Raw genomic sequence first — 22,432 nt, 5'->3', positions numbered from 1 at the left:
CCTATTTTTTGAGCCTGTGCATATATTTTCTTGTCTTTTTTATTCATTTATTTTTACTTCTCTTTTAAATTTCTTTTTGTGTCTAAGCCCATGTTATATTGTGAAGTAAGCTGATTGTAAATTAAATGCCATCTTGTTATAGTAGGCTGGTAGATTAGAACTGGGGGGTTTAGTGTTAGGGACCCCCAGGGGACCTCATGAAGCTGGAAGTAGGGGGACTCACCTACACACTTTACATTATAAATGTGACATCCAGTACATACATGAAAATAACATGGTATTACCATGGTGTTTTGGACTTGAACCACAATGCCATGTAAATATGATGGTGAATTCCAGCATCATGTTGCCACAGTATTTTTTCTGAGGGGTATTAAACAAAATCTTGATTCATTATATAGTTGCAGCTTATATTAATATTATATATTCCTTTATTATTGTGTTTGTGTGATTCCAGAGATCATTATCATAGTATAAAGCAACCATTAATATAAATCATATAACATATATATAGGCCTAATCATATAGCTGAATAGGGCTTTGTGATATAGACACACATTAGGCATCATTGTCAGATAATAATTAATTGATAAATGGTTATAGTTATACGTTTAACCTTCAGCAATAAAGTAATTTGTACCTAATAAAATATTTTTAAGTGGTTCTTTGGAAATATTATTATTATAGGGGTCCAAGCACCAAAGGTCTTGGATTTTGCAGGCTATAATAATATGAACCAACCAATATCTACTTGTTTTTGTACACCAGAATGTAGTTTTATGTGTTATGTTCAATACAACAAGGCCTAGTTTTTTTTCTTCTGTTTGAACCCCTGACAATAACTATATACTATAGTGCCTTTCTCGCGGAAACTATGGATACCATGTCAAATATTTGTCAGGGCAGCAATGAAACCGATAAATGAATGTTTGTTTTTAATAAACGTAGCAGGTGTAAAGATGTCACGGTCCCTTTAAGAGACACGGGCTGACTGAGCGCATATGCAGCGGCTCCCCGTCATCATAACGGCTATACTGATACACAGACGCACAAGATCCGCTGAGGTTCCTCGTGATATTCAGCATCACTGGTGTGGTCGGAATGGAGATGCTGAATAATCGACTAAAATAAGGAAAAGTCCTCGCAGAGATCAAGATGGTGTCGTGGATCATTTCGCGGATGGTGGTGTGAGTGTATATGCGGCACGCGCGTGTTTTTGTGTTGCTGCGGATACATGATGGAAATAGAGAATATTGCAGCTTATTTTTTCAGTGAAATGCATTAATATTAACATTTAGAGGGATTTAAAGATATTTAACTACTCATTTAAATTGCATAAAGGGTTAAATTGATAAAACAAAGCGATGACTTCATCCAGACGGCTAGGGTTCACCATTTGTGTTGGCTTGTTGTGTGATTTTCACCTGGAGCAAAATGCCCTATGTATGATATTGTGACTTAATGTACCGAACACTTAAATAGAGAGTGTGAAATATAGAAATGTTAAAAAAACGAAAAACATATGGCCAGATTTCAGGCATCCCATCTGTTTATATTACACCCACATCATCTCCTCTGTATGCTGATGTCATCATACTTTCAAATGCTAATTTTTAAATCACAAACTGTAGTCAAAGACTTCTAAGATGGGTTTCAGAGGGTTTTTCTGTAAGAAGGCCTACCTGCCCAGCTGATTTGTCCCGGCTGGTAATGTTACATAATGTGAAGGAGGCCAATCTGTTCCATATGACTCACATTTGTGATGTTTGGGCCTCAGGTGGGTTCCTTAGTGCGATTTACAGTCAGGTGATTTTGATTCTCATTGGATCATACTCCGATTACTAACTCCCTGATGAATCGATTACATCAAACACTTAGGCCATGCATGTGCTGAACAAATTATTACAAAGACTGCTTGGGCACAAATGGCAGAGGTTGATTTGATTGTTATGACTTTGATGGTCTGGATCTAGGCCATTAGAAACAAACATCAGGCATCATTATCGTGGTTTTGCTGAATCTCATGGAATGCTCTTTGCTGTGGCTTTAACTATGACGAGCAGATGCATTATGGGAGTGGGGCTAGTTGTAATGGGACAGAGGGCATGTGGTCTGCCACGCGCCAGACTGCCTCGCTGCCCTCATGCTTCATTATGCATTACACATGGTGCGCAGTCTAAATGAACATACACATTTACAGAGTATAATAAGTTCAAGCATGTTTTTGAAGTCGACATGAAACCAGGTTGTGATGCTTTTCTTTTCTATTGTGACCAAGGTTTCCAGGTTTTCACAACAAAACCTGCCCAATTGCTACTCAAAACTAGACCAAAACTAGCCCAGTCACGTTACAGGGGGGATCCCCTGGTAAAAATTGTGTTCGGGGGATAAAATCTGCATTTTTGGCGGGGTTCCCCTGGTAAAATTCGCATTCCAGGGGCTAGATATCATGTTATTTGGGGTCGCTTCAACCCGCGGACATGAAAAACAACCCGCGGCAACAATGTTAAAGTAGCCCAATTCCACAGGAAAGGCGCGGACTTGGCAACACTGATTGTGACTTGCTATTAGTCGGTCTCATGTGAGTGACAGGTTGTCCCGCCTTAGCCACAGTAAACAGATAATCAAAGAGAAGAGATGTCGGAAATTATTTTTATTAAAGATTTCGTGATTTAAAAAAAAAATAAAATAATGATGTGCACGGATTAATCATTTATAATAAACACTGCGATATTACATTTAAAAAAAAAAAAAAAAAAAAAAAAAAATTAAGAATTGTCAATTTTGGTTTCATGGTGACTTTAAGCCACAGAACACAAAGTGATCAGAATGCTGTCGGCAGTGCATGCGGTGGGTAGGTGTGGTCTGTCCTGTATCCTGACATCCTCTACTGGATCTGCCAGTGCAGAACGTTCAGATTTTGTCGCCTCAGCACAAAATGGCATGTTTGTGTGTGTAGGAGCGTGAGTGTGCAAGGGCATGTGTGTGAATACATGCTGGGCATCTGTGTGGAATCTGGTCCTTTTGTGCTTAGATCCGTCTTCATACGCTCATAAATGATTCACTTTTAATGGCTCTCGGATTCACAGTGTTTGCTTTCAATAGCGTCATGAAACATGCTGGTGTGTGTACAGTAGGGTTAGTATTGACTGGGATAAGTTTTATGAGCTTGCTTTTCACTGAAATACAGAGCCTCTGAATATTTTGCTCAGTCACCACACCAGTATATTGGATGTATGATTTATAAACTTGTTTATTTCTGTTCTGGTTAGATTTGAATGAACCAAAGATATCTATCCTGTAACACTTAAATGCATAGGCAGCCTCTTAAGTATCGTAATTGTGTCCTGTAACTCGAGGTAATGGTGCAAGTGAAATTTTAGCTGCTGAAGTGAGTTGGTATAATGGTAAGATGAGCTTGTCTGTGTCTGCTGGGAATGTGTTCACTAAGGGTCTTTTCTCTCTGCAGCCTGGCCTTCGGGACCCTCTACCCTGCCTATTCCTCTTATAAGGCTGTGAAGACGAAAAACGTCAAGGAGTATGTGAGTATTTCGCTACAGCTTCAATTAGGATATTTATCCTGACCTGATTTTTTTTTTTTTTTTTACTCTTTTGTTATGTTATAGTCATGTTCAGTTATATTCAATTATATTGCCATTAAGTGGACAAGATTTTATTTTATGTGGGTCACTTTGGCAAAAAATAATAAAGTACAACCCGAATTCCGGAAATGTTGGGACGTTTTTTAAATTTGAATAAAATGAAAACTAAAAGACTTTCAAATCACATGAGCCAATATTTTATTCACAATAGAACGTACAGTAGATAACATAAATGTTTAAATGGAGAAATTTTACACTTTTATCCACTAAATGAGCTTATTTCAAATTTGATGCCTGCTACAGGTCTCAAAAAAGTTGGTATGGGGCAACAAATGGCTGAAAATAAACCAAATATACAGGAATACTTCCAGAAACCACTGTCGGTAAACACAATCCACCGTGCCATCTGCAGATGCCAACTAAAGCTCTATCATGCAAAAAGGAAGCCATATGTTAACATGGTCCAGAAGCGCCGTTGTGTCCTGTGGGCCAAGACTCATTTAAAATGGACTGTTTCAAAGTGGAAAAGTGTTCTATGGTCAGACTTGTTGGAATTCATGGATGCCGTGTCCTCCGGGCTAAAGAGGAGGGAGACCTTCCAGTGTGTTATCAGCATTCAGTTTAAAAGCCAGCATCTCTGATGGTATGGGGGTGCATAAGTGCATACGGTATGGGCAGCTTGCATGTTTTGGAAGGCACTATGAATGCTGAAAGATATATAAAGGTTTTAGAGCAACATATGCTCCCCTCCAGACGATGTCTATTTCAGGGAAGGCCTTGTGTATTTCAGCAGGATAATGCAAAACCACGTACTGCAGCTATTACAACAGCATGTCTTTGTCATAGAAGAGTCCGGGTGCTGAATTGGCCTGCCTGCAGTCCAGATCTTTCACTTAAAGAGAAAAATATGCCAAAGACGACCACAAACTCTTCAGCAGCTGGAAACCTATATCAGGCGAGAATAGGACCAAATTTTAACACCAAAACTCCAGAAACTCATAACCTCGATGCCCAGACGTCTTCAAACTGTTTTGAAAAGAAGAGGAGATGCTACACCATGGTAAACATGCCCCCGTCCCAACTATTTTGAGATCTGTAGCAGGCATCAAATTTGAAATGAGCTCATTTTGTGCATAAAATTATAAAATTTCTCAGTTTAAAGATTTGTTATGTTATCTGCGTTCTATTGTGAATAAAATATTGGCTCATGTGATTTGAAAGTCTTTTAGTTTTCATTTTATTCTTTATATATATATATATATATATATATATATATATATATATATATATATATATATATATATATATATATATATATATATATATATATATATATATATATATATATAATATATATATATATATATATATATATAATAATATATATATATATATATATATATATATAATAATAAAATATACACACACTATATTTTATTGCAGATTTAGTGTAAACTGTCTAGATAGCTATTGTGGCACCAAATGTTGGCCGTCATTTATACAATATGGTGATAAGGTTGAATGGTTGAGCCTGATGAATCTACTAAACAATACAATTTGTGTAAAAATATTGAGTAAATTGAATATTTATTTTTCTTAAGGATCCTATTTGCATTTATTAAACTAAATATATTACTAAACTATTAAAAAAGGAACAATATGCCTTTATTGCTTTAAAAAAAAAAAAAAACAAAAAAAAAAAACTTTGACATCAGTTTGTACCCTGTTCATGTAAAATGCCGTAAGATAACTTTTAAAAGGGATAATGAGCTTTTTTTATTCCCTAATATTTAAGGAATAAATACTGATATGATAAATTATAAATAAATAAATTAAAATATATATATATAATATATTTTAGTGGTTAAACGGATCGTTTAGTAAAAGGTTATCATTTGCACATGTTTTGTCTTGCTAGTTTACACATTGAATAGATATAAAACCATTCCAGCCTAGAAGAGGCAAAATAGGATTTAATTCGGTATCGCGCGCCACGCTGTTATCGGTGCACACAGACGTACATACATACAAGGCTCGCGCGCACACACAGAGAGAGAGGCGCGTTTCAGATCGCTCGAGAACTCAAAATTGATTTCTCTTTCGCATCCTCAATGCACTTGGATGGACAAATACACGCATTATGTCAGTCAAAATACCCCTTTCGGCAAGTATTCTCGTAAACACATTCGGTTATGTCTTAATTGAATGAGGTGAGAATTCGGATGTGTATCTATTGGATGTGTACGTGCATGGGGTCTTACTCTTAAAGTGACAGCAACCTAAAAATACCTGCTGTTGTCTGTCATGTAAATTTAACTACAAAACACAGCTTTAACAAAGATTAATCTATACTAAATTTATACAGTGAACAGTGTCATTATAGGCTACATTTAATTATTACATTTCTGTACACGAAAATTAACAGTTACCCTTATACTTTATTTGTAACTTTATGTTGTATTTATCTATGCTTGCAGTTGGTGTACAGTTCTTGTTCTTTTTACAGTCTGTTCACTTGCCATTAATAATGTATTAGTTAGGCTAGTAGTTTCTGCTGTGGTATGAAGTAGTTAAAGTAGGCTAAGTAATAAATGCAAAGTTACACCGTGATGGAAATTTTGAACTAATTAATAATGAACTAACATTTCTTTTCTTCTACAGGCCTAATAAGCTAACTTTGAAATAGAGAAATAGGACTGAGTGTTGTAACAAGTGGAAAAATTCTGCTGTGCTGGCTAGACAGCATCCTTCTAAGGATAAAAAATAGTCTTTGAAAAATTGTTATAACCTATTGAGTAATCTGAACTATTAACCCTGGTGATATTTCTTGATGATCTTGTGATTCAGTTGTTCTAATCTAAAACCGGAGTCTCTGGTTATTGCTGCAGCAAGTCAGGTTAGGGAACACTAGGTTTTTGAGGGTCAAGACGTTGACCGAGATATTATTGAGTGTCGATTTGGAGACGCTCCGAGTACTATTGAGTGTCGACTGGAGACGCTCGGGTGTCGATTAGGAGACGCCCCAGGAACAGGTAACTTAAGTCAGGTGCGTCTTGGAAAATCTACCACACCCCCCAATTTTTTTGTGCTGATCCGAAAAATGATCCGATCCGTGACTTCATAACCGTGATATGATCCGAACCGTGAGTTTTGTGATCCGTTCAACCACTAATTACTGGTTGCTATGGAAACCAGTAGGGCAGCAGTTTGCTCCCAGACACCATTTTTAGTCTCATCCATCTGTATTACAAAGAGGACCACTTTCCATTCATTTAGACATGTTTAATAAACAGTTTGGACATTATTATAACGTTTTATTCTTGTTGTCTTTTTGTTTTGTTTTTGTGGACCTGGATTTATAAATGCACAAGCTGTTTAAGACAACCACAGTGATGTGTCATTTGATAATTGCTCAACTGGTTATTAATCTTATTGGCAGTACAGATAAAGACATGACTGGCAAATCCAATGGCAATGGCGATTTTTCCCATAAGCAAGCAGTCATGCATAACGCACAAGACTGTATTCAGCAAGAGCATGTGACCTGATGCATGCCGATGTCATGTGCACACGTGCTTGATTAAAACATCTGTGTGTGTTTTTCCTTCCTCAGGTGAAATGGATGATGTACTGGATAGTGTTTGCGATATTTACGACAGCAGAGACGATCACAGATATGCTTCTCTCTTGGTCAGTCAACTGTTAATACTGTGTTTTAGATTATTTTAGATACATTTATCATACTAAATACATTTTTATAAGCTACACAATTTGTTTTATAGTGATTATATTATGGTCATCTTCATCCCAATCATTGTTATTAATGTATTTTAATTTATCTTAAGTTTTGTTGTATTAATTGTTTATATGTTGACCTCCCATTTTGCCAGGTTTCCATTTTATTTTGAGCTTAAGATCGCCTTTGTTGTCTGGCTGTTGTCCCCGTACACCAAGGGCTCCAGCGTGCTGTACCGCAAGTTTGTGCACCCCACTCTTTCCAATAAAGAAAAGGTACATTAATATAATCATTAATATAATCAAACTATTGTTAGAGGTGGTTGTTTTCAAACAGGTTTTCTGACCAATCAAAGAGTTAAGGCAGAGTAATGGATTTGTGTTGCATGACATATGTGTGTGTTACAGGAAATTGATGAGTACATAACCCAGGCTAAAGACCGCAGTTATGAGACCATGATGCGGTTTGGGAAGAGAGGGCTCAACATTGCAGCTACTGCAGCCGTCACAGCTGCCACAAAGGTAAAATCACTGAATAAATGTATTAATTTGTTTAAAAGAAATCTTACTGGCCACAAATTTTTGATCAGTGGAGTATAATAATATTTCTTTCTGAAATAAGAATTGCTAAAAGTAAAAAAATACCTTTTTGTGCTAAAAAAAAAATATGTAAAAGTACAGTAATGTTACGCATCTAGAATAAGAATATGCAATTGTAATGTTTGTCTCTTGTGTTATTGAACTGCAGGGTCAGGGTGTGTTATCAGAGAAGCTGCGCAGCTTTAGCATGCAGGATCTGACTCTGATTCAGAATGAAGTCGCCCTGCACTTGGACGGCACAGACGACACACACACCGCAGCCACGCTACCTCGTGCTAAAACAGTCACACGCACAGGTAACACACACGGCTACCGCCCTCCTAACTAGGAATGCTAACGATTAATCTGCTATCTATTAATTGTTGATAATTTAATCGATAAAACTTATCGATGGTCGATTAAGCAAGGTCATCATTAGAGTGTGTAGTTTTTAGGTACGTGCGGCTCATGCTCAAAACACATGCAGCAGCCACAAGGAAAAATGAAGCGAGAGTGCCGTAGTTACGCACTCTAAATGTATTCATGTCTTCAAACCATCCAATGGATTTGGTAGGCTAGCCATTTATCACAAAACATAACTAACCAAAGGGCCAAACAAGTGTTTTTACTGAACATAAGAACTACTTATAAAGTAAATAAAAAGTACAGAGAATAAACAAGTAATAAGATCCTGGTGGATGAGTGATGCACTGTTTTAGATGTGTGCTCCTATTCTGTGGCGCATGGTAAATCAAGACCTGTCAATCTGAGCGATCGAACCAATCCAAGTATGCTCCAGCTGTTCAGCTGATCTCTGCACATCGTCCCTACCCACTATACCCACCCACCACACCCAGGATTCAGTTTCTATTGTTTGAAATTTCAAATGACGTTGGAAAACACTGCGTCCTGGAAGTCCTATGGCTTTAATGAAGCAGCATGACATGTCACTTCATACACTACACATTGTCTAGTGTTGTGTTTGGGCTCGTTCGTGACACCTGCTCTAAATAAAGATATGTGATTTACTATAAACAAAAACTTGGCACAAAAGCATCAAGTGTATACTGTTTACACGTGCATTGGTGGCGTTTTTTTCATACAAATACTTGGTATAGTTTGGTCTCTTACTGAAACAAATATGCTTGATGTATTCTGCTAATTGAGACCTTTTCAATGATATATGACATAAGTCTATGTACGACGATTTTACAGATCACATTTTCATGTAAAGCAGTTTTTTTTTTTTTTCACACTATGAAAATAGAGCGCTTCTAATATGTCAGCAAATTTAAAAACACTTGTTAAGTGATTGCCATATTCCCTATATTCACTGTAAAGCCAAGCTTCTAAGCTAAAATGACACCTATTTTGTGTTGGTTAAACAAGTAGTTAATTAACGTGATAACTTAGTAGACCCCCCCCCACCCTCATGCCGTTCCACACCCGTAAGACCTTCGTTCATCTTCAGAACACAAATTAAGATATTTTGTTGAAATCCGATGGCTCAGTGAGGCCTGCATAGCCAGCAATGACATTTCCTCTCTCGAGATCCATTAATGTACTAAAAACATTTCAAAACACTGCTTCATGAAGCTTCGGAGCGTTCTGAATCTTTTGTGTTGAATCAGCGGTTCGGAGCACCAAAGTCACGTGATTTCAGCTGTTTGGCAGTTTGACACGCGATCCGAATCATGATTCGACACAAAAGATTCATAACGCTCCGAAGCTTCATGAAGCAGTGTTTTGAAATCGGCCATCACTATATAAATCGTTATTTTGTTTTTTTGGCACACCAAAAATATTCTCGTCGCTTTATAATATTAATATTGAACCACTGTACTCACATGAACTGATTTAATTATGCTTTTAGTACATTAATGGATCTTGAGAAAGGAAATGTCATTGCTGGCAATGCAGGCCTCACTGAGCCATCGGATTTCAACAGAATATCTTAATTTGTGTTCTGAAGATGAACGAAGGTCTTACGGGTGTGGAACAGCATGAGGGTGAGTAATAAATGACATTATTTTCATTTTTGGGTGAACTAACCCTTTAAGGTTAATCATATATCGAATAATCGATCGCTAATTTAAAAAACGATTGATTATGGGAATTGATGTAAACTGACATCCCTACTCCTAACAATATATGCGCACAGAATCGTAAGGCCCCGATATACTCACATCAGATGAATATGTAAATATATGCTGCGCACTTTCATTTCAATAACAAAATAAATGCACCAAAATGACAGCAGTGGGAAAACAGCAGTTAAAAAAGCATCTGATTATAGCGTTGTGGATATGTTCACCAGCTCTGCTATTTCCGTAAAGTTCGCTTTGGCAAGCTGTTTCGAACTCCTGAAACTATCTACAAATGAACTTTGTTTTGGCCTGATGTTGTTTGAAATAATGTCACACCAGTTCGTTCTTCAATTTCGCTTGAAGTATCTCGAAGACTTAACTTTGTGGAACTAAAACATAATAGGCCACGTTCACACAGTCAGTGTTTGGTTTCAAAGCCGTACAAGGTGTGACTCCCTAAATTTAATCCTGTACATACAGGAGCAGACGGGTGTGGATTGAAAAACGTTGATATGTAACCACAATAAATCTACTTCTTTAATGCTTGTATAACCATAGTGAGAGATAACTAGTAAAATGTCCTGTTCAAACACACACAGGCAGGTCAGTGAGGTGTGTATGTGTGTGTGTTTGCTGACTCACTGAAAGCCGCTCTGCAGGCAGCCATTGTCTCAGCCTGTTTATAATGCTGATGCTGATGTGACCAGCATGTGATTCAGCTGCCTACTGGATGAGAGAGAGGAGGGGTCAATCTGCTGGAGTTTGTTCATATGAACTGCACTCTGTTTTCCATTTGTTGGATGAGTTTCAGCACTCATTCAACTGAATCAAGACCATACAGTTTGGTCTCTTCAAAAACTGTGATGTCATTAAACTGGCAAGTTGCTGAAGGTCATGACCCCCATGTGAGGCTTTACAGCAAACACGAACAAAGCCTGTGGTAGAATCATCCAGAGTTCCACAGAGGTGATGATTTCAATAATTAGATGTATAGTGATTCTATTAGCACACAGAGCTCCTTCATTGAATTACAGAGCGTCAAACATGATACATTGTGAATGGACAAGTAAAAGGCTCTTCTAAGGAAGTCTTTGTGTTTCAGGCTTTGAATGAGGTCTGGCAAGCTTTAAATGCCAGAGAGAGTGCCTGAGAGCCAATGTTCACACCACAAGACAAATTTTATGCTCTGATTAGGTTGATTTATTTAGTTTCATTCACGTGACCTCTTAAATGTGGCTCATTTTAGGTACTGCTCTGTAATGTATTCCGAACAGGTGACCGTTCTAAACTCACCTTTTTTTCTTTTTTTTTTATCGTATCATAACCAACAAATTTCATATCACTTAATTGATATTTTGTTTGAAACATTTTTTTGACTTTGATTTTTTTAATGTACATTTTAAAAAACACACTTCCAAAGTATTTTCATATATGAAAGTGGCCGCAATTTAAGCTAAAAATGTAAGATTCAGTGGAAAAAATATCCAATTTGAGTGTGTAGCCTGAGACAGGGTTTTCAAACTGGGGTCCATGGACCTCCAGGGGGCCTTAAGGGGGGTGTTAGAGGTTCTGTAAAAAGTTCAGAGAAAAATGTAAAAAATCTTAATATGCAAATAAATTAAAACCTAATTATTATTATTATTATTATTATTATTATAATATTTATTTATAAATAAATAAATAAATATAATAGATGTAATTCAGTTTACTAAATTTGACATTACTGCTTTATTCTGTTTTCTAAAGACTGATTTGTAATCATTAGATTAATGACCGTTACTTTGTTATATTTTGTTTCTCTTCATGTTTATATAACTTACAGCACCCTAATGGTAGGTAGAAAAGAGTATATAGTACATGCATATTTCCAGATAAAATTGTACACATTTCTAACAATTTTCTCTACAAATGGGTTTTTAAACATGATTAAGTATATGAATTGGTTCCTACACAAAGAAATCATCAGGGATCCATGACATCAAAAAGTTTGAAAACCCCTGGCCTGAGAGACCTACTCAAAATAATTTGCCTCAGACTAATAAAAAACAAATGGTAACATGTCACATTTATGCCAGCTGCTTATCTAGAGGGGAAAAAATCCAGTACAGCACATGCTGCAGAGTAGGAATTATGTCTAAAACTGTATCCATCATTATTGTTTTCCTCAGTTCGTGCCACACCCATCCCGGCTGACACTGAATCACAGCTCAGCTCTCGCTCTGATGACCAGTCAGATAGCAGGACTGAGCATTCAGATGAAGATGTAGCTGATAAAGCACCCAAACGCACCCCGAGTGTCAGAGCAACCAAGAAACCAGCTGCTGCCAAGACAGAGGTATATGATTCAATTGCTCTTTCTGCCTAACACCCTCTTTTTTTTCTTGTTTCTTTTACACATAGACAGAGCCTAAAACTAACTTTTTTTCCACACCTGCCAATGACCTTTTTACCAGCCATGAAATTTTTTTTCAAAAACAGGCAATTTAAAAAACCAACATTTTTAATATCAGTGAAAATCCACAATTTTCTATTTCAATTTCAATACCACAGCTAAAACTACCATTCTAACTAATAATTTAAAACATTATTAAAGACAAGTAAACAGTCTGTAATAAAATAAGAGCAAATTATCAAATTACAAGCAATAGCACAATAAATACAGTAGAACAATCATACAAATGAAATAACCTACCTGAAAAGCATTGTTTTTTTAAGTAGGTCTAACAGTAGTTTTCAGGTACAGAAATTGAATAATGAAATGTAAAATAACACTACATAAACTTTACTATATCAATTAAACAGATTAATCCTTATTAAAGTAACAAAAGTTATTCAGTCAAGAGCAGTGAGTATTTTGTAACATTTAATTACACAGACAGCAGCAAGTATATTAGGCTGCTGTCACTTTAAGACCGAATGCACAGATCCAATATACTGATACATTCTGTACACGTTTATATATAACGACTATGTTTACTAGGACATTTGTCAAGATGGGCTTTTTTTTTTTGACAATTTTGTGTAAATTTATCCATTCAAGTGCAAGAAGACGTGAAAAAGAGCTCAATTTATTATTCATGCGCTGTCCGAGACACAGCTTTCTACACACATGCAGCGTGCGAATAATGAATTGAGTTCCCTTTCGCATTTTCGTGCACTTGAATATTTTTAAATTGGCAAGGCTTAAACTTTTGTGATGATGCAGCACTGGCCTGTCAACTGTCCCATTCATGTTTGTTTATGTTCATGTTCTCACAACATTGCATTGTTAGAATTTATAAAAATGTTACCGGCCAAACAGCAATTGACACCATTTCATATACTGACTGTCTTTTGGCGCTGATTCTAATTAGGAAATAATATTCATTACATGTATCTAAATAATACAGTGTGTTATAAAGCATGCAAGGGTGGAAGTATTAGAAAATGGATACAAATGTCTTGACCGTGTCCTATACTTCTGTTTTCACAAACTATTATTTGCAGCACATGTTTTTGTTCTGAGTGCTGAGGCAATTTCAGCATTTGTCGATTGTGTCTGGAATATTCAGTAAGGGAGCTAAAAAAATTGCCTTTTTTTTTTTCTATCATGGATCACAAAAGTCAGAATTTTCATGCTGCTCTTCTTTAAAACTCTATGAAAACACAATTAAAGTGGTTCATACATCTTGTGCACTATTTATCAAGTCTTTCAAGAATACAGTGCATTCAGAAAACATTCAGACCAATTAATTTTGTCACATTTTATGTTGCACCCTTGTGCTAATGCTTTAATTTATTAGTTTTTTTTTCACATTTATGTAAACTCCACATCCCATAATGACAAAGCAAAAATCAGATTTGTGATAAGCTTATCTCGGGTGCATCCCATTTCTCTGTTTCTACCTTTTGATTGAAGTAAATCTGTGGCAAATTCAATTAACTGGAAATTATTTGGAAAGCTCAGTGTCAGGATTGTGTCAAGGCACAGATCTGGGGTAGGCTAGAAAAAATTCTGCTGGATTGAAGGCTCACAAGAGCACAGTGGCCTCCATTTTTCTTAAATGGAAGAGATTTGGAACAACCAAGACTCTTTCTAGAGCTGGCCACCCTATATGAACCGTAACAATGGCGACGGTTTTGTATCAAATCCAGTCCTAATCTTTTGGAAGTGCAGAAAACAGCGTCTTTTTGACATGTCGACAACACAAACCGAACTCTTGTATTATACAAACAAGCCTACATAGTTTTGAGCAGGAAGTAAGACTGGAAATACTGGGCCTGTTTACACCTGGTCACATCATGTGTTTTACTGATTGGATAGCTATCTGATTTGTTGGCCACATAAATGTGTCACCGCAAAACAAATATAAATCCGATCTTCAATTCCCGCATTATATTCAAACCTACCTGAGTTCATGTCAACGAAAGCAACAGATATGAGCTGCATTTTATTTATCATCAGCTAATTTCAAAGACCGGCATCAGAACTGGTAGGATCATTCAGTCTCACTACTTTTAATGAGGATGATTGTGTTACTTTCAGTTTCATTTATGCAGCAGTTTGCACGTTGTCTTGCTGAAGAGATACTCATCTACTCATTTGTGGCAATGAGTGGTGCAGTTGCACTGTCATATCTGGCTATAACATGTCATATAGCCTATAACACTCTCTCTGGGAGGAGTAAAATTTACATATGTGGTTTCAACAAAATGTCTAGTTTCTTTTGGAATGAGTCTCAAACCACCTCCTGAAGTGGTTTGAGTGATCTGATTTAAATCCGTCTCGAAAGCGTTTCGGAGGGCATTTACACCTGGTCTATTCACGGATAGCTATCCGTTCAGAGAAAACGCATGAAGTGACCAGAAGTAAACAGGTCCACTGACGAGTTCAGAATTGGTTCTTTCTTTTAGGAGACTCCATTTATCATGTACTTTGATCTTTGCAGACCTTTTACATTCACAAACAGCTATATTACACATGAAAGGTAATATCTGAAAAAGTATAATAAGGGAACTTTAAGGCTTTGAATACTTAAGCCAATGTGATATTTCAGCTTTTTTCTTTTTTTAATACATTTGCAAATCTTTTTTTTTCCTTAACCCTTTTGTCATTATGGGTAATGGAGTGTAGGTTAAAAAAAATAATAATAATAATTTAAAGTTGTCATCACATTTAGAATTTGAGCTTTTGTTTGGCAAATTTTCAACATTTCAATAGGAAACATGATCTGGAATTTTGCGTGAGGGCAAAAGATTTCCTTATGCAGATTTAGCGACAAGTCTAAGTTGGTCATTTGGATTTACTGCACTGATCAACAGAAAGCTTGGTTTGAAAGTGACTTCTGTGTAAGCAGTGCTTCATACATCGCTACACTATTGATAATAGACCTTTTTGCCTGCAAAATTTTGCAGGCATTTCAGTAATGTGATCGCACCTTAAAGGGTTAGTTCACCCAAAAATGAAAATTGTCATTAATTAATCACCCTCATGTCGTTCCAAACCTGTAAGTCTTTTATTCATCTTCGGAACACAAATGAAGATGTTTTTAATAAAATATGAGCCGTTTCTTTCCCTCCATCGACAGCTATGCGACTACCACTTCGAAGCTTCAAAAAGTTCATAAAGAGATCATAAAACTAATCCACATAAATTGAGTGGTTTAGTCCAATTTTTCTAAAGAGACACGATCGCTTTATATGATTAAACAGATTTAATTTAGGCTTTTATAAACATTCATCAACTCACACATCAGTTGTGGTAAACGGAAGCATGGTAAACTCATGTTTGCTTGATGTGCGAGAACCAGTGAGGTAGGGTTGAGACAATAAATCGATTTTTTTTCCAAATGCATTGCAACTCTCTCTCGAATCGATTCTGAGCTTAGTTTTTAACAGCAGATGGCACTGTGTGCTTTAGGCCATGTGTCCACCAAAGCGGCTAGTGTTCTTTTCCAATTGTTTTCAATGGGAGGCCCACGTTTTTTAAACGCCAGGAGCGTAACGAGGCACTGAGCTGCTTTTTCAAGTTAAGTCAAGTACTTTTATTGTCATTGTGTAACACAATGAAATTTATCTTGTGCCGGCCCCAAAAGTGCATTAAGAAGACAATACAAATGACTAACAATATCTAAAATGCAATAGTTAAAAACATGAAATAGTTACTAATAAATAGTTAAATAATTGATATCATACAATAGATAATGCTATAAAAAGTAAGCCATCAATTCAGACAGTAATTTAAAATATAGCAGCATAAATATTCTTGTTGAACTTATTGAGCAGTAACTTATTTTACGTGGTCTGGGAGATAGAGTTCAACAAAGTTATTGCTGTGGGGAAAAAAAACTGTTTTTCAGTCTGTTTGTGTGTACACGGATTGATTGAAAGCACCTTCCAGATGGGAGGAGCTGAAACAAATTGTGACGGGGATGAGTAATATCCTTAAAGATGTTATTGGCCCTTTTTTCACGCGCTCTGCATTTTTACCGGCCAGCCGTCCAATCAGAGTGGAGGAGGGGCAGGACAAATCCAACACCGACCAACTTTCACAACAATCTTGCTGTACAACATCAACAAGAAGGGAACGGAACAAAATGGATGAGAAATTAATATTGCTGGAATCCAAACATACATAGCAGTACTCTACATTGTGTCAACATTTTTAGTCTGAAACAAATTATCTGCGAAATCATTTACAAGTAACAGTGCTGCAGATATTCCGTATCATAGCAACAAAGCATCTCAACTGGAAAAAACAAAACAAAAAAACACTGCGATGCCCAAGCGCTCACAGATAAGTGTTTTCAGCTGGCTAAAAAAAGCTTTGGTGGACACGCAGCCTTAGAAACAGCTGTACTCGGCTTGCTTCCAATTTCTTAAACACACCACTTGAACCTTCTATAAAATAATCATTCATAAAGTTCGAAAAGGTTGAAGCGAATTACAAGGTTTGTGTTTGCAGTGGGCTGTTTACATTAATCTCATGTCATAAAAGCATTCTGAGGTGCAGGTCCATTCTCAGACTCAACGCACAAGCGCTCTTCAGTGATCTTCTTCATGAGCATTTGAGCATGCAGTTAAAATATAACCTAGAGCGCCATCTGCTGTTATAAACTAAGCTCAGAATCGATCGAGAGAGAATTGTGATGCATTCGGAAAATCTCAGAATCAGTCTACAAATCGCGATGCATTGATTTATTGTCCCAGCCCTACAATGAGGTTCATTCTCGTGTGTTATGCAGCACCTTTAAGCTTTTGCAAGAACCAGTGAGGTTTGTTCTCACGTGTCAAGCATTAGCTTCTGTTTATGTTTGCTGATCAAAGTTTATCTGTGAATAAAAGCCTAAATTCAATCTATTCATCATATAAAGCGATTGTGTCTCTTTAGAAAATTTGGACTAAACTGCATAATTCATATGGATTAGTTTCACAATCTTTTTATGAACTTCTTGAAGCATCAAAGTAGTAGTTGTGTAGCTGTCAGTGGAGGAACAGTAAGCCAGTGTTAATTTTGACAGCAAATTTTGATTTAGTTTTAGTCATAGTCTTTTGACTAAAATGTCATTTAGTTTTAGTCATATTTTAGTCATCAGAAATTGTTTTAGTTTTAGTCGACTAAATATCATAAGATTTTAGTTGACTAAATCTACAGTAGATTTAGTCGACTATAATCTAATTTAGTTAAATTGTAATGCATTAAGCATTTCTCTAATACACAGATCCTATACACTGATATAGGTACATCTGATATTCCCCAAACTGTTTATGTTCACCCAACTGTACTTTGCTCGCCAAAGTGCAAAAAGACACGAAAGAGCAAAATTCAGTACTTTTCAGGGATTGACACCCATAAGGGTGAGGTACCCATTGAGGTACTATTATAGTTTTCGTTTCTAATTTTTATTAGATTTGATTTTAATTTTTCTGCTTTCATTGTAATTTTCGTTAAAAGTTTTAGTAATTTTTTGCGTGTTTGTCTTTTAGTTTTTGCTTTTAAATGTCATATATATATATATATATTTTTTTTTTATTTCAGTTAACATTTATTTCAAGTAATGAATATTTCTTTGGTTTTAGGTTTAGTTAACTATAATAACCCTTATACTTGTAAAATATATTGAATAATGTGTCAAATAATGTTCTTAGTCTTTCCTTCCTGTGACAGAAGATACAGTAGTTTACTATGAATTAAATAGAAATTAAATTAAATACAGTTTGTGTAAAGAAAATAACAATAATGACCAGGAAAAAATAATAATTATAAACCATCCTGAAATACACCGTGACTCTTATTCTGCACTGTAGCAGGCTGTTCATGAGGGTGATAAAATATGCATTCTTACAACCGTCTAAAAAAATACTACCATATAAACATTGTGTAGTAAACATTGTCATAATTCATCAACATTAGCTTATAAGCAATCGCTTGGCATAAATGTGCGCTATTCATTAATTGTAAAGCAGTCTGAGGTGCTGCTGTTTGAGCCTGTAGAGTGCGCAACAGCGCCGCGTTTCCCGCGGTTAGATCAGCACATAACCCTTCAAATGTGTGCATCTTCCACACAGGACAGCAGTCCTGACTGGATATCTTCCCAAATCGTCCCTCTTTCGTTTTCATCTCGTTTTTATTCGTTGACGAAAATTAGACTAGATTTAAGTCATTCAAAACGGATTTTTATTTAGTCATCGTCTCGTTTTCGTCTGTGAAAAATTGTCGTTGACGAAAATTATGACACAAATTATTCGTCAATGAAATCAACACTGCAGTAAGCTCTCCGATTTCATCAAAAAGATCTTCATTTGTGTTCTGAAGATGAACAAAAGTCTTACAGGTTTGGAACAACATGCGGGTGAGTAAATGATGACATTTTGGGTGAACTAACCCTTTAAGTCTGCATCAAAGCAAAATGAAGGGCTGTCAATACTTTCTGAATGCACTGTAGTCTGTCAACCTACATTTTCCATGACTTTGTGTGTGAGCTGTTGTGAGCACATGCCTTCACTAAATTGTTCATCCAGTTGTTATAAATTGTTTTAACCATAAAAGGTATTAATGCTTTTTTTTTTTTTTTTTTTTTTTTGACCACCATTTCCTGCTGTCATCTCCAGCCGACCACCAAGACAGTGAAGAAACCGCCAAAGAAGAAAGCCACACCCACGGCCAACAACAATGCCGAATCACCATGAGTCACAGAGTTCATCCATCCCTGGACAACACACAAACATCACATGCTTCCTCATACTAACAACCAAATATTAGTGCTCTTCACTATAGATACATACTGACACCCGCAGATACACACACAAACATCGCCTGAGGCTGTTTTTATCTAGTAGGTTTAATGCGGTGAGTATGTTTAGACATCAGGCTTCATGCGTTTTCCATTTTCCATGTTACCACTCCTGTGCGTGTGCTAAGTAAGGCTGGGTCTTGTCTTATTCTCTGTAGGCCTTATTATTAGAGAGCAGCTTTGTAAAGCATGAGACCAGGAAGCAGCGCCTGCACATGATCATACATCAACACTTCTGTCTCTTATAACCGCAGATTCCATACTAGAACTCCATGTTTTCCATAATAGAGGACGGTCTCCCCTTTTTTTTTTTTTAGCATGTAGGACATGCGCTATGGGACGAGCAAGAATTGAGAACAGAAAAATTGGGCTATTAAATGAATAGCAACAGACTTGATTTACACACGAGTACAGCGTCCATATAGAGTTGTGGGCGCCCAGAGCAGTTCTGTTCTTATTCCGGGTCACAGAACATCCAGAGTTTTGTTGTGAATATTCATGATCAAAGAGGTCAGATGTCTACTGGAAGCTGCAGGCTCTCAATCGCTCTTGCCATTAATAGTGCTTTTGTCAGCTGGGGCTGGAGGCGTTCAACTCGCATAAGCAGTCACTTGTGCTAATTTTACACTCGCATAGCGTGATGTTACACATTTTGAAAGTATTATAAGACATTTCTATTAACTGGTAAACCAGATTGCGGGTGTTTTGGTAGGGTACAGGATGAAAACAATCACATGTTGGCCACAGAAAAGAGCAAGATCCCTCTGTCTTGAGTAATCTGCAATGCTGGTATTTTTGTTGTTGTGGCTTGCTTAGGAAACTCATACTCCATATCAGATTGTAATGATGTACTGAGCAGATTCGGTTGGCGCAGCACAAAGCATGGCATCACCTGAGAGTTGGCAGATGGTTCAGTGTGGTCATTGTTGAAAATCATAGGTGCTTTTACAAATTATGCTGGCGTAAAACCCTCTGGTCCATTTTTAAAGACATCTATTAATTTTTTTTTTTTTTTTTTTGTATTGGACCCTGTGAACCATGTTCATTTGAAATTGCATGTAGCCCTAAATCCAAATGTGGGCAGTTGTGTTTCCCAGCACAGCTGTTCAGAACTGAAGGATTTGGTGTTTGTTACTGATCTTGAGTTCAAGGGCAGTTTGAATCGCGGTGTTGCAAAGATATTACAACTTGCAATCCTACTTGGAGCTGGTAGGGGGCGCTGCTGTACAGAGAAAGAGCACAGTGCTCTGCCTGTCAGATTGAATGATTACACATGGATGGGGAATGGTTTAAATCAGTCGTTATTTAGCTGAAATTTATTTGAAAATGTTCATTTGTATAATACTATTGACTGTACAAAATTTCTGCCTTACTGTGATAGGCCTTTTAAGTTATTTTTTTCTTACTTTGTTTACGTTTAATTTGTCACTTTTTTAGGGTAGGATGTACAGAAACATTTCTTGTAAAAAGTGCTATTTGTTTTGTGCATATTGGTGTGGTGTTTTAATTTAGTGTTTTGTCTTCTCTCTGCCTTATTTTGTGGAGAAATGAAACATGGGGGCAGTTGCGTTTGAGAACTAATGATCGTTTTACAGTTCATTTTAACAGTGCAAAACATGCATCAGTCTTGCATTAGACACTCAAATATAGTTAATAGCAGATAGATGTTTCTGTAGAAACACGGTTTAGAAATAACATACGATAATGCATCTGTTGTCATGACACATTGCTGTCTTAAATATCATCATGATCTTTAATTCAGTGTTGCTGATTGGCAACTTGACATTTTCTGTCTCAGTCTCTTGAGTAATTCGGCTTTTAAAAAGAAACAAAGTTTTTTTTTTTTTTTGTTTTTTTTTTTCTTCTTTTTTTCTTTTAATTAAATTATATGTGTGGTTGGTTCTCACCAACCCACACAAAAATGACAAGTCAGTCGCACTCTTTTCTTTGTTCCTGTCCCCCCCCCTTTTGTTCAGTATTTCTTATTTGCATAATCAAAAATGACAATAACTTGTTTTTAATTCACTGATGTCTGCACTGAGATGTGACAAATTGAACATATTCAGTTTTTTCTTTTATATTTTCTCTAGTGTGTTGGAAATTGGTGTTATTGCATAGATTTGAACTGTGAGAGGATAGTCAACATTAATATATTGTTTGTGCCAATTCTCAATGCTCTTAATATATTAAAAGAATGAAAAGAAAGAGATTGCTGCTAAGTGTGTACTAACTGACCTTGAATTATTATTCAATAAAAATGCAATTACATCCCTAATGGATTATTCATTTAACTCATTTAGTATGTAGTTTTAGCTATTTCTATTTCTATCTAATCTGAACTTTTTCTTCTTTTTTGAACTTTGTTCATCATAAGAGTGGTGAAATGTACTAGGTATTTTTCAAACCTGCAGCAGTTCCGGAGAGCTCCGTTCTTTCTTTGTTTATTTGTTACTTCAGCACATCCAGTGGTTTTGAAGCACATCATAAGGATGTTTCATAATGTTATGGAATACCTTTATCCCTTCTGTACAAGAGTAATAACTGTACCACCTTTAGCTGCATTAACAGCAACCATTCCTGTAATTTAATATCTGCCTTTAGTTTTTCATTGGAGGAGAAAGAGCTCTGTTTTGTTATGGTTTGGGAGCTGTAAATTCTTAAGCTTAAACTGCTTGTTTCGGGTGATGCTGCATTTCCATTAGGTTCTAATATTACATTTTTGTTGATGTAAAAAGCATTCTGTCAAAAAGCTGTAATTACATATGAGGTATGACAAGATTTAGAGTAAGATGGGGGACGATGAAGAAATGTGCCTTTACGTCTAAATTGTAACCTATTTAAATATAAGTTTAGCATGTGCAGGATGACGATGACGATGCATCAGCCAATCTGTTAAGGAAAAGAAATAGAAACATTTGCTAATTTAGTTGTCATAGAACAAAATGTGAAATTATTCAGAGACCATATGTACCTGGGGTAAGAAGCCAACACTGTCTTTGATTTTTAAACATTACCACCAGAAACAAAACAAAGCACACACACAAAAAAAAATCAAATGAAAAAATTCAATATAACATGTGATGTATATTAAGCCAGGTTACATTGTTTAAAATTAGGGCTCAATGTATTTTTTCCGATGATGTGCTGCTGTGAGTTT

The 22,432-nt window shown here is 36.3% G+C and overlaps 1 protein-coding gene across 2 annotated transcripts; it reads left to right on the top strand.

Annotated features, from left to right (window-relative positions):
* The first annotated feature begins 996 nt into the window (after positions 1–996).
* reep2 (receptor accessory protein 2) lies at positions 997–21,550 on the top strand. Of its 2 annotated transcripts, XR_007924897.1 has the most exons (9): positions 997–1,187; positions 3,470–3,542; positions 7,216–7,292; positions 7,493–7,613; positions 7,746–7,859; positions 8,086–8,233; positions 12,172–12,338; positions 19,094–19,331; positions 19,434–21,550. XR_007924897.1 is itself a non-coding variant. In XM_051860431.1 (8 exons), exons 1-8 carry the CDS (start codon positions 1,156–1,158, stop codon positions 19,169–19,171), a joined length of 810 nt encoding a protein of 269 aa, XP_051716391.1. In that variant the 5' UTR covers positions 997–1,155; the 3' UTR covers positions 19,172–21,550. The 2 variants fall into 2 exon arrangements, 1 of the variants encoding a protein (XP_051716391.1); XM_051860431.1 differs by having other exon boundaries at positions 19,094–21,550.
* Positions 21,551–22,432: the final 882 nt, after the last annotated feature.

Source organism: Ctenopharyngodon idella, chromosome 14 (genome assembly GCF_019924925.1).
Source record: "Ctenopharyngodon idella isolate HZGC_01 chromosome 14, HZGC01, whole genome shotgun sequence".
Taxonomy (NCBI): domain Eukaryota; kingdom Metazoa; phylum Chordata; class Actinopteri; order Cypriniformes; family Xenocyprididae; genus Ctenopharyngodon; species Ctenopharyngodon idella.
This window is presented reverse-complemented; position numbering and strand designations above follow the sequence as displayed.